General features: G+C 41.6%; 2 protein-coding genes across 2 annotated transcripts in view; one reads left to right on the top strand and one right to left on the bottom strand.

The window, feature by feature from the left end:
• Window positions 1-4,705: 4,705 nt before the first annotated feature.
• Window positions 4,706-5,629, top strand: ppp1r3db (protein phosphatase 1, regulatory subunit 3Db). The gene has a single exon (XM_053444698.1). It carries the CDS (start codon window positions 4,706-4,708, stop codon window positions 5,627-5,629), a length of 924 nt encoding a protein of 307 aa, XP_053300673.1.
• A 5,843-nt stretch (window positions 5,630-11,472) lies between these two features.
• Window positions 11,473-15,720, bottom strand: part of phactr3b (phosphatase and actin regulator 3b) — a 48,059-nt gene continuing 43,811 nt past the window's right edge. Inside the window, exons 9-13 of the mRNA XM_053429110.1 lie at window positions 15,426-15,481; window positions 13,443-13,504; window positions 13,018-13,158; window positions 12,045-12,121; window positions 11,473-11,646 (exon numbers count right to left, since the gene is read on the bottom strand). Coding sequence (XP_053285085.1) covers window positions 11,631-11,646; window positions 12,045-12,121; window positions 13,018-13,158; window positions 13,443-13,504; window positions 15,426-15,481 — 352 coding nt within the window. The 3' untranslated portion in view covers window positions 11,473-11,630. The remainder of the gene's footprint in view (window positions 11,647-12,044; window positions 12,122-13,017; window positions 13,159-13,442; window positions 13,505-15,425; window positions 15,482-15,720) is intronic.

Here is a 15,720-nt window from a genome sequence, read left to right as displayed (position 1 = left end):
ATGAGGATGGGCCAAATAACTCTGATTCCATGTGGTGTGATCATGGAGCAAAGGAGTTAATGAAGTCAATATCACCAGCGTGTAGATGGAATGTCCACTGCTGCAGGTGGAGGCTGTGGAGGCTCAGGTGCTGCATGGTTCAGCCATCACTTCCTCACCTCTTCATTTGCCTCATCCTTTTCGCCCTCCTCTCCTCCACCACCTGACCTCCTACCTCCACCTTCACCGGCTTCTCCTCCCCTATGACCTGTGGTGAAGTTATGAATGCATATCAAACAGAATATCATCTGGTGGCTTCAGGGTGAGAGAATAAATCAAAGCACCAAATCACAACATACATTATCTCAAGGCTCAATACCCACCAGTCATGTGTCATCATAAGTGATAAAACAGGAAACTTACAACAGCAAAATAAAAGTGATTCAATGAAAAAAAAAATCTTCTATATATATTTCACACCACTGGCCTGCTTTTGTAATTTAAACAGCTTTACAAGCTTTAGTGTTTGAGTTTAAACATTATGTTCTGCTGTAAAATAAAAGTGTTTCTTTTAGTTGTAAAAGGGAGGACAAGATAGTTGCCCCTGGAAAAGCCCTGTGCTGGAAACCTTGGCAAGAAAATAACATTTAATGACAAGACTGTTAAAGAAAAGACATTATTGTAAAAGCATGAAAATGATGAAAATAAGAGGAAACGTGAGTTGGAAGTAGCAAAGGAAGTGAGTATTGGGGAAACTACGTATACAGTAAGTGAAGTTACAAGATGAGACAGAAGTAGATGAAGAAGAGAACACAGAGGACCCCAGTACTGTACAATGGAGAAAGTGTTCATAGACACATCACACAAGAGTATAAGCAAAGATTGTAGATAAAGATGGATGACGTGTCTTCACTTCCTCCACTTCCACTGCCAAGTGATGGAACAAACAATTTACAATAGAAATTTGCACTTGAACATGCACTACATCAGTGTGATAACTTCTTTCATAATGTGTGGGGGGCAGTCTTGTCATCCATATTTACATGCAGTCTATATGGTATAAGAAGTTGTGTTTCAATGCAGATGATGTTGATGATAGATATCACCCTGATGGTTACGATGGCTGAAGCAGCAGAGATAATGACAGAGTGCACCGACACAAACAACCTTGAAAATCCAGATCACATCACATTTTGTGTTTTTCAACATCAACAACAATCTCCTGCTGTGTAAAGGGCAACCTCTAGAAAAAGTCCGGACCCAAAAACAGTTACAAGTGATGATGTTTAACTTTTAGCCAAGAAACTGCCATGACTCTGCCCCCTGAACTCTGAAAGACAGTGAGAGAACATTTAGGATTTACTGTTTATTGGCATTTCAGATCATGGCCACTAATTTGTTTTTCCTTGTGTTATGTATTTTTGTTAGGTTATTCCATTCTGAGGTCTGTTTCCTGTTTTATTTTGAAATGATGCTCCTTGCGTATTTCTAGCTTGATTTCCTGCCTTTGGCCTGTTTTCCTGCCCCTGTGATGGTCTTTACCTGTTCCCAATGTGTTTCACCTGTGTTCAGTCTCTGTGCCTCCCTTTGTATTTGTCATGTTGTCCGTCTGGTTCCTTGTTTATTTCACTCGTGTTTTTGCATTTCTTGTTTCTTAGTGTTCCTCAGTGTTCACTTTCTTCTTTGAACTTAGTTGATTTTTGGACCATGGTCTGCTTTTTAACCTCTTGTTAATTCATATTGATATGTGCCGGTATTAAAGAACACTTTCTGTTAGTTACCTTCACCTGGCTCCTGCTTGTAGGTCCTCCTGCTCTCCTCACTCCCAACAGAAACTAGTGGCTGTTTGTCAGAGTTGTCCAGGAGATATCCAGTCAGCCGGGATGTGTTGATACCCTGCTTTGAAATTCTACTAAAGCACTTTCTGAAAAATCAAATAAAGCATAGTATTGTCCACAGGCTGGCTGTGAGTCGATCAGAAGTATAACAATGTCTAAAATAATCACACGTTGTAATAATAGGCCTTAAAAGTATTGATTTAGTATTAAATATAGATTAGCTGAGGTCAAAGATTTTTAATCACGTATATACTGAGAATCTCTGGTCTGACCGGCATGTTTCTTTTTTCTGTGCATTTAGCTCATGCAGTGTGTCTCACCATTAATCAGCCTGAGTGTTCGGGGGAATGCTGGATGACAGCTGGCTTGAAAATAATGAGGGCTCGAGGTATTAAAGGGCCTGGAAGCGTTTACAAAGCTGCTTGTTGAACAATGTACAAGTTGTTTCAAACTTGGGGAAATTGGCCTCGAGATGCTGGAGCCGGTCTGCAGACTGCAAACTGCTCCACTCGTTCCACCACCAGCAGGCTTGTGACCATGGATTGTACAATGCAGAGCAGATTCTGATTTAAGCACTGAAGCCTTTAGCTTGGTCTGCGCGTGTTTCTGTCAATTTGTATTGTCCGCTGATTTTAAGTATTCTGGGAAATACGAAATCATAAATATAATTTCGGACAAAGATCATATTTTATTAATCCTTTTCACAATAATAAACACATTTGGACACTGTTTTACACTTTTTCTTACTCAGTGTTTTTTGGAAATTCATTAATAGGCAGCAAAAGTTTGCCACTTTCAGAAGAACTCGCTGATTTGACCCTGGATTTCCTCATCATAGTGTAACCCTTCCTTTCTTTTGATTTAACAATCAGTCAATACATTTTTCTTGGCTCTTGGGTCAGATTTCCTGTGTTCATTTTGGTTTGGTCACTTATTTTATTCATTTAATTTATATTCTGATGTCATCTGATTGTGATATTTTTCTTTAAGGCTTTTTTTACACAGTCTTTGTACCACACTCTTGTCACAAATATGTGAAGGCTGCTGTGTAATATCACCCCAGTGCTGTAAATCACTGCATGGCATTCTCCAAGCTGGCTGGTATTTCTACGACGACCTTGTAGAGTGTCGCAGCCAGGCTGTCATCACAGAGACGACCATCAGAGTAAAATGTGGAGCTGTTGGCCACGTTGTTGAGTTTAAACATGGACAGCTGCTCATGGGCAGAGTCAGTCTTGAATTCTAGAGCAAGTGGACCTGACAATTCCATATGTCCTCAATGCAAAAGGATGAAACCCTAAAATTTTCTCCAGCAACCGCTGTAATAAGTTGACTACAACAGTGTTTTCTTTAAAGTGTATTGCAGACATATTAGACACACTGTCACAGTCTTTTATTTAAAATATACTTATTTGTTGGATACCTGTCTGGTTGAGTGAGAGTTGCTGACGCTTATAAAGGAGTTAATATAAATCTGCTTTAAATATTATAGCTTCTGAAGTGAACTTGTCAATTGTTTAATTTTTGTAAACTGTAGGTCCATCTCCCACAAGCACCCGACACTATACATATTAGTAAATACTGACATTAATATGATTCACATGCAGGTTTTAATGTTTATATGTCTGTCAAACCTGATCCTTGCTCTTTGCTCTTTGTTATTGTGGAGATGTTGGAAGGAGGTATCAAGATATTTGAACATCATTAACACATAAATACAACACATTGTTTACAGCGTCAATGTTTTTTCCACATTCACACACATGAACACGCCAAAGTCAGACCAACAACCTCACCACTCAGGAAATTCTGAGGAGCGTGTGAATGCCCAGTATCACATTGAGGCAAGAGCAGGATCTCAATCACAAAGGAGGCAAAGACAGGGAGTAAAATAAAAGATTCAAAAGCTTTAAATTCAAACAGGAACTAATAGATTTAGAAAATTCGAAGAGAAATATAAGTCCAAATATGCCCAACCAAAAATTCTAAACTGGGGCAGAATAATGACGGATAAAAACGCATTATCTTTTCCAGTTCTGGTAAATAAGTAGGATGAGCTAGATGGTTGTAATTATCCCACAATGAGACAAAGTACATCTTGCAATAAAATCATAGAGATAATCAACTCATGCAAACCAACACAAGACACGAGAGAAATACGATAGCGTGACACACTGCGACAGAATAAAAGTTGCACATTTCCCACAGATCTTTTTTTAAATTGTTTTGGTGTTGTCGGTGTTTTCTAATCTAAAATAGTCTGACAATAGGTTTCATTACATGTTACTACTGTAAGTAGCTGGTATTTTAAGCCAGTTATGCATCTTCAAAGAACAGAAACACAGCCCACCACTACCTGCTATAAATATTCCCTCTACACCTCCCATCCCCACTGAAGGTCTCATGTTATATGTCAAAGGCTGAGCTCCAGGGCTGAGGTGCAGTCACCGACTGCAGGCTGGGCTTTTCCAAGTCTAACCAGATAATCTACTGTCTGTAGTTTGCAGTAGCTCTATTTCTTTTTTCTGCTTGAGATGTTGAGCTTGGCTTCTCATGGCGAGTTACTGACGTTATCAGGCAGAGGCTGCCTCCTCTCATCTGTCATCTGGTAGCAGTTGGGTTCAGAGCGACTTCCAAAGTCAATGCAAGACACCAGCCTGACACCAGGACTGAAGACGCCTGCCGCAAAGGTTTGATCCTTCTTCAACAGCAAAATTTACACAGATTTAGATCATAAGAATTTCACTGGTGGTCTTGTCAAGTAATTGCTCTTTTGTCTAGAAATGTGTGATTGTAATGAAGGTATTTGCATATGTAGTGTGAAATGATGTAACAATTAGGTTATGCATTGGTTGGTCTGTTTCTCAAGGTGATTGAATGCGATGAACATGGCTGACACTTGTGACAAATGGCAGCAGAGAGGATCTAGTGAGAGGAGTGGGGTCCAGCTGCAGTTCATCAGGGGCTCCAGCAGCGTCTCCAACTCTAAAACCACCACCATCCGTCTTCGGGACATTTATGACCCTAAGCCTCAATCACCCAAACCTCCAGTTCGGATCCGCCCTCCTCCACCCAGAACCCCCCCAGGGACAGAGCCCGGTTTATCGCCCGGCACCACCACTGAGCCCCCGGTGAGGACGATCATGAGGAAACGAGCTCAGTCTCTACCTTCGTCTGCAGAGAGGACGAAAGAGCTCAGGAGCCCGCAGGTGCGCTTCGTGGACTCGCTGGGCCTGGAGTTAGAGGAAGTGAAGGTCTTCAAAGTTCAGGAGCACCCGTTGATCCCCCAACACGTTACGTTCAGACTCCTGATGAGCTCTGAGCTGGCTTTTCGGAAGTCCCAGGAGCTGTCCCTGCCGTACTTCAAACCCTGTTTCCCAGAAAACATGGAAGCTCAGCCCGACTTCCAGAAGCGTCTCTGCACTCAGAGTGTGTGTCTGCAGCGGGTCATGTGTTCAGAGCAGGGGATCACAGGCACCATACAGGCACTGAACCTAGCTTATGAGAAAGAGGTCACAGTGCACTACTCTTTCACCAACTGGAGAACACATACAGAGGCAAGTGCATGCTGGGTATCGAGTGCCAACCACGGGGAGAATGGCGCTCCAGAGGCAGACACCTTCAGGTTTCGTCTGCCGGTGCCGCCCTTCATTTTGCAGCCAGGAGCTGTGTTGGAATTTGCCGTCCACTACCATGTGAGAGGATCTGATTACTGGGACAACAACAATGGAAACAATTACAAACTGTCGTGCCACAGCTACAAAGTGGCTGTGCCGAGGGAGTGTGAGGACAGCATGCTGCATTTTACCTGAGTGTCCACAATGGGGGGGCTGTACAATACTGTGCAGTAACTATTACCTATGTGTCCTTTACTTTAGTATAAACCCTACTGGACTGTAATTAAGTATAAACATCAGTACTTCTTCTCCACTCCACTTAATCTAAGACATAGATACTATTCGGATTCACAATTGAAATGAAAACCATATATCTGTTTGTCAGAAATGAAACGTACAATTTTTTTCTAAACTTTATCTCAACCAGTCACAACATTTAAATCAGAGGTTCTCACATTTTTTTATGCCCAGGACTACTTAAAAGAGAAAAAATATTCTTGGGACCTCCTCATTTATGTCTCTTGGGATATTTTGACATGGTCCAATACACACCTACGTTTAAAAATGTTTTTCACCATGTCAACATAGAAAATCAATATATCATGGTCTTTCACGGACCCCCTGAAAGTGTGCCATTTGAGAACCACTGATTTAAATTATAATTTCATACTAATTCATCAGTGATTATAATTGTGTATCGAACTGCCCGGCTACTTGATTGACTTTTGGAATAATGACATCACAGCTGGACGTGCATTTTTCGGACCTCACCTGTATCTAACCATGTGTCTCCTGAGCAAACACACCTCTGATGACAAGTCGACTGGGCATCCTGTGTACAGTTGGTGTATTGGCCCATTAAACCACTCCAGCGTGTTTGAAGTCATACCAGGCTACTGTGTTCCTGCTGGGCTTTATTTACACACAGACACACACGTCTGAACAGACCCACACAAGAATCTGCTCACTCGGCACTCTAGCAAGTAGTGACCCAATTTAATGATCGTCAGCGTGATGTGGAAAAACAGTGTTGTCGTGTCTGAACACAAAGCAACAAATCCATATTCTCTGTTGATTTCACACGAATGCAGACAATGCAACGATCTGTTTGCAACCTGAGCAGTTTGTTTACCCTCTGATATAACAGTGTTTGACCTGCTATCTTGTTTGTAAGTGACTGGTTCCTTCCCCTGACCTTTCACCAGAAAAGTTTCCACTGACACCAGTGCCCAGATTCCAGCGCTCTCTGGCAGCCTGCGATATTTGGCTCATATGAGGATATGCTTCTGTCTGCATGAGTCACTGGTAGTCACTGCAGCTGTGTGACGTGTCGCTCCAAACATGATCTCAGCTATCTCACCTGCCAGAAATGTGCTGAGCATGTCGGGGGGTGCTCTAAATCAATAAGAAGAATTATGAAATTTGTTGTTAAAGCCACAGTCTGAGATTCATCCGGCAGCTTATATATGTTGTAAATGGTCTGTAGTGGAAAGACGTTCATTTTCTGTGAGATGATTTCAATCTGTTTTGGATGTCAATGACATTCTGAATGAGTTCAATCAATCAATCCAATTTGATTTATAAAGCCCATATTCACAAACCACAATTTGCCTCATGGGGCACAAGAAGGTGTGACTGTGTGAGGAAAAATTGTGAAACCTCAGAGAGAGTCACAAGTGAGGGATCCCTCTCCCAGGACAGGCAGAAGTGCAAAGCAGAGATCACTTTATTTCGGTCTTCTTATGATCCTCACACACATCTGCAAAAAGATAATTAACTCATGATCTCAATTATCATTATTAAGTGGTCATTACTGAGAGAGTCCTACATTAGGTATGAAACAATGAAAGACACCCTTGTGTCTCTTGACACTTGGCTCATAGAGTTTTCTATGAGTTCTATAAGTCACTGTGCAGCAGGCACCCTACGTTTTTTTAAATATAGATGCGATTTAAACTTTGATGTGATTATGGAAGACAGCCATAGGTTCATCTGTAACTAATAATTTTTAAACAGTTGTTCTATTGTAAATGTTGTTGTTGTGGTTTTTGTCTTTGTTTTTTTTTGTCGAAATGTCTTTAAAATGCTTTTAATAAAAACAACATTTCTGCCTGAAAAGCTTGAAAATAATCTGACTAAGCATATTTTTTCACTTGTTGTGAGGAAAAGTCAATATTATTAATAATTATAAAAATACTAAATAATGTACTTTTACTTCAGCAAAACATTCAATACATGACTTTTATTTGTAATGAGACAGTTCTGCACTGTGGAACTTAAACTTAAGTAAATCATCTGAAAAGTTTTCCCACAACAAAAGGAAATTGTTCTAAATTTAATATTAATAACTACATAAATTAATTCCAATTACATCAGTAAGTTATGTGAACATAGAAGTATATTTGCCCATATTTTCAATCATGTGAATCAAACACACAAATTTAAATGTTCAAGTGAAAAAACAACCTGGAAAAAAAAAATGATACGGGTGAGGGACACGTTTTGTGAGGAGAGCAGAAACATTCTTATCTCTCACTCCAAGAACGCTGACAATTTCGAGTGTAAATTCGAGAAAATCATATGTAGCATTTATGTAACACACGATGGCGCCATTGTTCAAATCTAAGACTCTACATATCCCATGTACACAACAAACTATATGATATTTGTTTCTAGGGTTGGATGATTGATGGCCACTGATAATAATAATAATAAAAATAATAATAACAATAATAATATAATAATAATAATAATAATTTCTTATGAAATGTAGTGAAAAATTAGAAGAGACTAAATAAGTCAATAAACAACTTGCAACTTAATTTAGTTTTTTCCCTTTTCTCCAGAGTCAGTTGTATAAGTCATAGTATCATCAGCTTTTTTGTAATGATATTAAATATGATATAGGTTATGGGAGTTATGAGGTGTCTAACACCATCTTCTCATTGCTGGTGGAAAAATTACTCAGATCATTTGCTGAAGTAAAAGTACACAATGTAAAAATACTTCACCCCCACATAGGAATTATGTTTTATTTTGTTCTTTGCTCTCCGGGGGGGCATTCGTAACCTGGAAACCCTCACTTGGCCCCTCCTGTCTGTACAGTTGCTTGTAATTACCGGATTCACAGAAGATGATTTATTCTATTATAGCGACCTACCAGTGGAGAAAGGGGGGTGTGAGAGAGTGAACCACAGACCACAACACAACCACAGCGATGCAGCAACAACAGGCCTCAGTATCCTCTGCTCTTGAAATTAAATCATCTGAACATTTCTTCCAGCCCCCCCCCCCCCACCCGGTCCTGCAGGGCTGCCATGGTGCTCGTTTGTGTGGATGTTCTTCACCAAACAGTCATGGCTGTCACGCCACTGTGTGGTCGGGATGCTCGTCCAAGCAGCCCCGCAGCACTGAGCCTGTATTTGAGGCTGTCATCCTGCATTTAGTTACACAAGAAGGCTCCATATTAGGAGGAGAGATGATGCTCCGCAGTGACGTTTGCTCTGGGGACTGGCTGCATGTAAACTGGTGCATCATTGTGTGTCCCAGTGATTGAGTTACATCACCAAAACACCAGCATGGCCTGTGTGGTTTGGAATAAAAGAGCCGTCACTCATACTGTCTAAAGCATGTGACTGATTTCTTTACATCAGTATCTATTTGTGGAGGCAATTTGCTGCTGAAAAGGCTAATGGGTGTTAAAAAACCCATTACAGCTTGTGGGTGTTGTTGAGAAGAAGTGACGTTGTGTGCTATTCTCATACATGGACCCTGAAGTACAGGCCAAGTGAGTTCAAGAATATACAGTATGGAAAAAAGGTAATGACGTGACTTTAACACAATTATTGCATCAGGAAGTCATCACAGTTACATTTGGCTGAAAACAGCAGAACATATGTTGAGCGTGTCTGTGTGTTCATCTTTGGCCTCCACCCACCTGAGGGACACCGGAAGTCGGGATATCCCCCATCACACCCTGTAGAGCATCTCTTGTTCCTCCCACGGACTAACCACCACCTCCCAGCCACAGGTTCCTGTGACTGGACAAGACTCCATCGGCCGCCCCAGCTCGGTTCATTACTTCAGACAGTGAGCGGTCCTGGCCTCAAACGCAGTGTAAACTGGGGCTGCCATCTGTTCCTGCACCAGGGCCAGGGCGGGGAGTGTGACTCACATATAACGTGCATGTTGATGTCACAGAAAGAGCTCAGATCAACACATTCCCGATGTGAACGTGCCAGAGACAGAGACGATCCCACACCAGGGTGGATTTAATTTCGAGTTTTTTTTTTTTATGTAATACCAGGTAAGAGGCTTCCACTTTCTGAAAGAGGCTTTACAACGACCTCATTGGCACCTACACTATTTTAATGTCTTTGTCTGGGAAATAAAGCGCTCAGGCCGAACTATGAGGTCACACCTCAATAGAACAAAGGCCTGTTTCTCTGCCTCTTGTCCCTCTGCCTGTGTCCGGCAGCAGTTATTAGATCAACAGCTCAAACGCAGTCAGGCGAACTGGTTTTCACGAGGGTCTTTAACCTAAATAACCTTCTAAGGCAAATCATGCCTGTCGTCATTTATCAGAGATTTACCTGTAGCTTGATCCGATACTATGAGGTGAATGTCACATCAGTATAATTGTATTCATACGTAAGCATAAAAAAAAAATGAAGAAATTAATCTGTTGGGATTACAAACTCAGTCAGTAATTATCACCCTAATTCTGACCCTTTCTAATCCCATTTTTACATCCGCTCTAAACCAGCCTGCTTGAAATGTTCAGTTTTCTTGTCCTGTTCTGGAGCTACTTCAGAATTATTACTTGTCATTAGCTGCTCAAACTGTTCTACAATATACTGTCACTTTGTATTTTTTGTGTACCTGACATATTGTGTGCTGTTTACAAACAGTCTATGGTTCAGAGTAAAGTTAGAAAACTTTGTGTTCATTCAATTTGGTTTATCTACAATGAAAACTTGATAGTAAATGTTTTTTGCTTTATTACTGTTCACGTTTGGTTTATATATGTTTGAATAATTTACTTGACTTGTTCATAAATTGCATGTGGAATATTTCAGATCTGTGACAAGCGACACTTACTTCAGACCCAAGTTCACAACTTTTCAAAACCAGAGCTCTGTAATTTAAGTCCACATAAAAGGAGCAAAATGATTGTTGTGCTCTTACTTTGAAGACAAAATCGCCAAACCCTGAATCTTTGAATGTTGTTGCCGTGACAGAGATCCGCACCCATGGTGTGTCAGTCCGTCTGTAACAGTCTGATATGGTCAGATAAAAAATAATCAAATTATTAAAATGATATGGCAGCGATTTTGACCCGAGGTTTTACACAGTCGCGACCACTGCCGTAGTTTATTTGTGGACATCTTCAACTCGGTCCACAGACTGAATGCCAATGCCCCGCCCACACTGACTGCTACAGAGCGCTGGTCGCCTGTTTATTAACATTTTATTTACAATGAACGTATCACATGTTCAATTCGCACCAAAATTTAACACTTCACCTTCTCTGGCCATGAGGAAGGTTTGTTGGCAGATGATGTGATATTAAAATATGAAAAAGACTTCAAACTACAGAAGAGACCCAACAGAGTTTGTTACAAATTGAAAACCTGTATTGTGCAGACAATAAATAGTGCTTACAAAGGGATTTCTGTTGTACACAGACAAGGATTCTGTTTAAGAACATTTACACTGTCGATATGAAACGCAACCATCAACTGAATCAGTGAGACTCCGACACAGCTTGGGGATGTGACTACTGATACTGGAGTGGGACTGGTCGACTTGGTCACATGCACGTTTTCCCCACGTGTGGCATCCAAAAAATCACATTGTTCGAAAAAAGTCTGTTTACAAAAAAAAGAAGTCTCTGCTTGTCTATGGCGAATTCATGACCTCGCCTCTTCCCAATCCTCAGACAGAGTAAAAGTGAAGGTGAAGGAGATGTTCCTCTGAGCAGAAAGTGGAGCTCGCTCGCATGCGCCGCCCCCCCCCCCCCCCCCCCCCCCCCCCGTCCACTAGCAGCTCCGTTTCTAGAGACATAGCCTCCAAGGTGGGCTGGACCCCAATATCAGGACACCCACTGACTGTGGGCCAGGGCGCTGGAAGACTCCGTGCAAAGGTCTTCACTGACAGAACCAGGTTTCAGCAACTCTTCACAGAAGAAACCTTGCTAAGGCCGGTGGAACCTGCAAGGAAGAGAAAAGAGGGGGAGTGAATTTGGGCCAAAATGTTCACCTAGTCATCAATCAAGAGTCCTATTATTGGCCCAAAAGACAGTGCAGCCAATGGCTTCGCCTCAAAAAAATGGGGGCTTGCGTAAGCACAACCCCGGCTAATTCAAGGTTTGTCTTTTTTTTAGCTACACACGTCTTGACATAAGTGAAACGTAAGCTAAATTCGGGTCGGACATTCATTATAGTGGAGAGGTGGTGCAAAAGGGAGTAACTTTCTCGTCTCAAGGGGCCCGGCTGCAGCTAAATTTAAGTTCCACTCTGCAGGGTGTGCAGTCATCGATGTGAGACTGTAAGTCTTTGCACAATGTCATGCCGACCCCCCGACAAAAGGAGCGCACGCGCACATTTACCTCGTCAGATGCTTGCTCGATGAGTGAACTTCCATCTCATTACTCTTGAACTCGTTCAGCTCCTTCCGTATCGCCGCCTGCAAACAGAAGCAACATGAAGCGTGAGCCCAGGTGCGACCCCTCATACATCGATGATCATGTGGTGAAATTAAAACCAGGTTGTTGTGAAAAGGCAGAGACATCTGTTGTTCAGGCGCCAATTATGAAAGCTTAACTGGGTTTCCTGTAGGAGGGGAGTGTTTGGCTAACAGGAGGTTTATATGAGAAACCCTTGTGGGGGACAGGATTTCTGCAGGATTTACCTTTAGGACTTTTTAATAACATATACAAATCAATTTATTTCTTAAATTATTACTAAAACTAGAAGCAATGACATAGTATGTATATATAGCGAGAGTTTGTTTATCTATTATGTATTCAACTAATAAATGTATCTGTACAGGCATTGAGAGAAGTACCTCAATGTTCAGAGAAAGCCTTTCTCTACTTCATCTCATTGTTTATTTTCATTTCTGTTCTTTTATGGATTTGCATAACTTGTTGTTTCACTTGTTGTGAATTACTTTGTAACTGTGTTGAGTAAATAAAGTTTTGAAGTGTATATAGAGTTTATTATATGACCTACTATAAATGATCATGTCATACACTCCCAACCAGTGTATATAACAGATTCTAATCGTGCTAATTATATTCACACAACATGCATCTAGATAAGCAACAAAAAATAGATGGTTGGTTTGAACTTTGGAAAACTACGTTTCTCCAGCAGCAAAATCCACAGTCTCCACAATACTACATTTAGTGTGAGGCTTCTCCGCACTCGCTGCAATCCTATATAAAAACATTTGCGACTTTAAAGTCCCTCTAAGGGCTTTTCAAGACCAGATATCCTGGTCAGAGGTTGACCACACTTCCATTTCACAAAAGTTTTCGTAGTATAGTGATAAAAGGTCAGTGTTGCTATTATATCCACCTTATCAGAGGCTGACAGTCTGGTCCAAGGCTTGTCAGCTCGCCTGTCATAGTCTTGAGCTTTGGCCACTTCCACGTAGTCACTGAAGCGGATCAGGATCTTTCTGTCCCGCAGCTCGTCCACCGTCGGCCGCTGGTTCAGCTGTGGGACACACAACTGTCAGCGCTCGCTCTCCACAGCATCATCAAAGCAATTTAAGAGACTATAGTGATAGAGAAATTTCCAAAACAGGAGCAGCTTAGGTATTGAGGTTCTGTTTTGAGTGGTTGACAGTTCCCCGCGGCGCCTAAATGAGTGTGTGGGTGAGTGTGTGTGTGTGTGTGTGTCTGTGGCACTGTGTGTGGCAGTGTGTGTGTGTGTGGCCTAAATGTGGGATTAAACCAATGTGACTTAAGGACATTGCTCCAATCATCACTGCCGCCTACCTTTCTGTTCAGCCGCTGTTTGATTTCCCTCCTCTCCTCCTGCTCTGTCTGGTCATTTCTCTCTGTTGACACAAAGAAAGACGAACATTACAACCAAACTGCTGAAATCATTTAATAACCCTGGACTATATTTCCATGGTGGTGGACATCAGACAGATTTGTCGTTCTTGGATCAGCCCAGTCAGTGTGCAGACCGTTAGGTAAACAGACGGCTGTCACTGTCATGGGACCAGACAGTTGATGAAGTCTGTGATTAACGGGGCTAATGTGTCCGATCCTCCTCACAATCAATAGTGCTAAGTGAGCCAGTCTGTAATAGTGCTGAGGACGGGACTCATGCCCTCTCCGACTGACTCCAGCGCTCGGTGTGAGTTGGAGAGTGAGACACGGGCAGAGCAGAGCACTAATAGGATTCATCTTTATTAGATAGAGATCACTCGATGTCCCTCTCATTCTAATTAGAAAAATAAAGCACACATCTCTCTCTGAACACAATGTGACAGGAACGGATGATTGAATTGATTTGCATTTTGTAAGGCCTTTAGCTGCCAAGACCCAAAAGAAAACTCACATATTGCTTCATAGGAAAATACATATCTAATTTTAAGATTCTTTTCCAAAAACAGTTTTCATGTATTTGAGGAAATCCCTTCCTCGATCCGATGGTTACTGATTGCAACGACCTAGAATGGCACATGTACGTTGAAGGTTGCTAGGAAACAAGGAAAATCATTTCTTTAAACCCGAGTTAACACCTGAATCTGACTTTTGTAAAAATACATATTTGAGCTGTTGAAGTGCACTGGCAGCTTAAACTGAGGCTGGCACCTGTCGCTGTCTGAGCACATTTCACTCTCTGAACACAATGTGTCAGGAACGCAGGATTCAATTGATCTATATTATTTGAAGCTCTTTATTTTGTCAGTCGAGGTGCTTTGGTTCAGGATGAGTGTCCTGACAGCAGGAGGTTGAGTTTAGCTTCAACATGTTAAATAAGCAGAGAGAGAGAGAGAGAGAGAGAGAGAGACACACACAGAGAGAGTGAATGAGGGCGAGAGAGAGCCGGAGCCAGTGACGAAACAGACAGCTGCCGCTCACAGGTGGCTCGTCTCTGCCGGGAGGAACAGTCAGTGCTAATGTGGGAATTCAGTCCTCACATGGCCGTTTCATAATTGTTCTGCACTGTCAAGGACAGTCGGACGAGTTTCACAGCTCGAAAAGCTACAATCTCTCACATTTTCCCTGAGGAAGTAGAGCTTTACTACAGAACCATGAGCTGAAGTCATTTTTAAGTGCTGATGGAGAAGAACAGAACTACAGTTAACTAACTTTTAAACCTTCTAGAAATGCTGAAGTAGGATGAATATTACAGTGATTTGGGGATTTTATGATCAGGAGTCTTATCAATAAAACTGGGTCCAGTCTTTAGTCCATCATGTCTGTGCTTTTGAGTTTTCTCATAAGCCCAAACAGTTTCAACTAATGTTGATCTTCAGGAGTCTTATCAATAACACTGAGAGAGGCTGAATACAGCTAATACTTAATGATTCAAATATATAATCTATTAACATAATTCCATCATGTCACTTTGTTTTCTAATTCTTCTTCTTCTAACACATGCAGCTGATTAAAATACTGACAAATGTGTAAGCATTGAAATTATTCCTAAATATTATTTTAAAACAATTTTTTACACAATATTAAAAACAATAGATGTAATTGATGTATGAATTACTTTTTTTTAAATATTTACTTAAAAAAAGTGTATCACATTAGTTTTAAATAACATCTGATATGAATATTGAAGAATTTCTGTCCACTTTTTGGGAATACTTTGTTTATAAATGAAAGCTCTAGACTTTATGTAGAAGGATCTTCAATAGTGAGTAAAAGAGGGCCTTTGATCAGCGCACACACAGAAACATTCCTAATCACAGAGGTATCGATAAGAGCCTGTACGGTCAGTCTGATATCTGAACTTACGCTTCAGGATGTTCCGGCTCTCCAGCTCCTCCACCGCCGGCCTCTGGCTCAGTCTCCTGCGGAAAAACACCAGGATTACGTTCTGGACCATGTCTACTCCTCCGCTGCTGGAGCTGGCGTCTCCAGCCTGCTCCGCATAAAGTCTCTACAAATCTTTCACACCGCTGCCACTAGCACTGTGGAAGCTGGGGCCGGTGCGGAGCGCGCCACGATCCGCGCATCCGGAGCGCACACACCGCGTCCCCCCTCGAGCCCAGGCGCCGGGTTAGTGTGATGTTAACACGTTTAAGGATCC

The sequence above is a fragment of the Pleuronectes platessa genome, chromosome 2 (genome assembly GCF_947347685.1).
Source record: "Pleuronectes platessa chromosome 2, fPlePla1.1, whole genome shotgun sequence".
Taxonomy (NCBI): Eukaryota; Metazoa; Chordata; class Actinopteri; order Pleuronectiformes; family Pleuronectidae; genus Pleuronectes; species Pleuronectes platessa.
The sequence above is the reverse complement of the archived record's forward strand: the minus strand, read 5'-3'. Positions and strand labels throughout refer to the sequence as shown.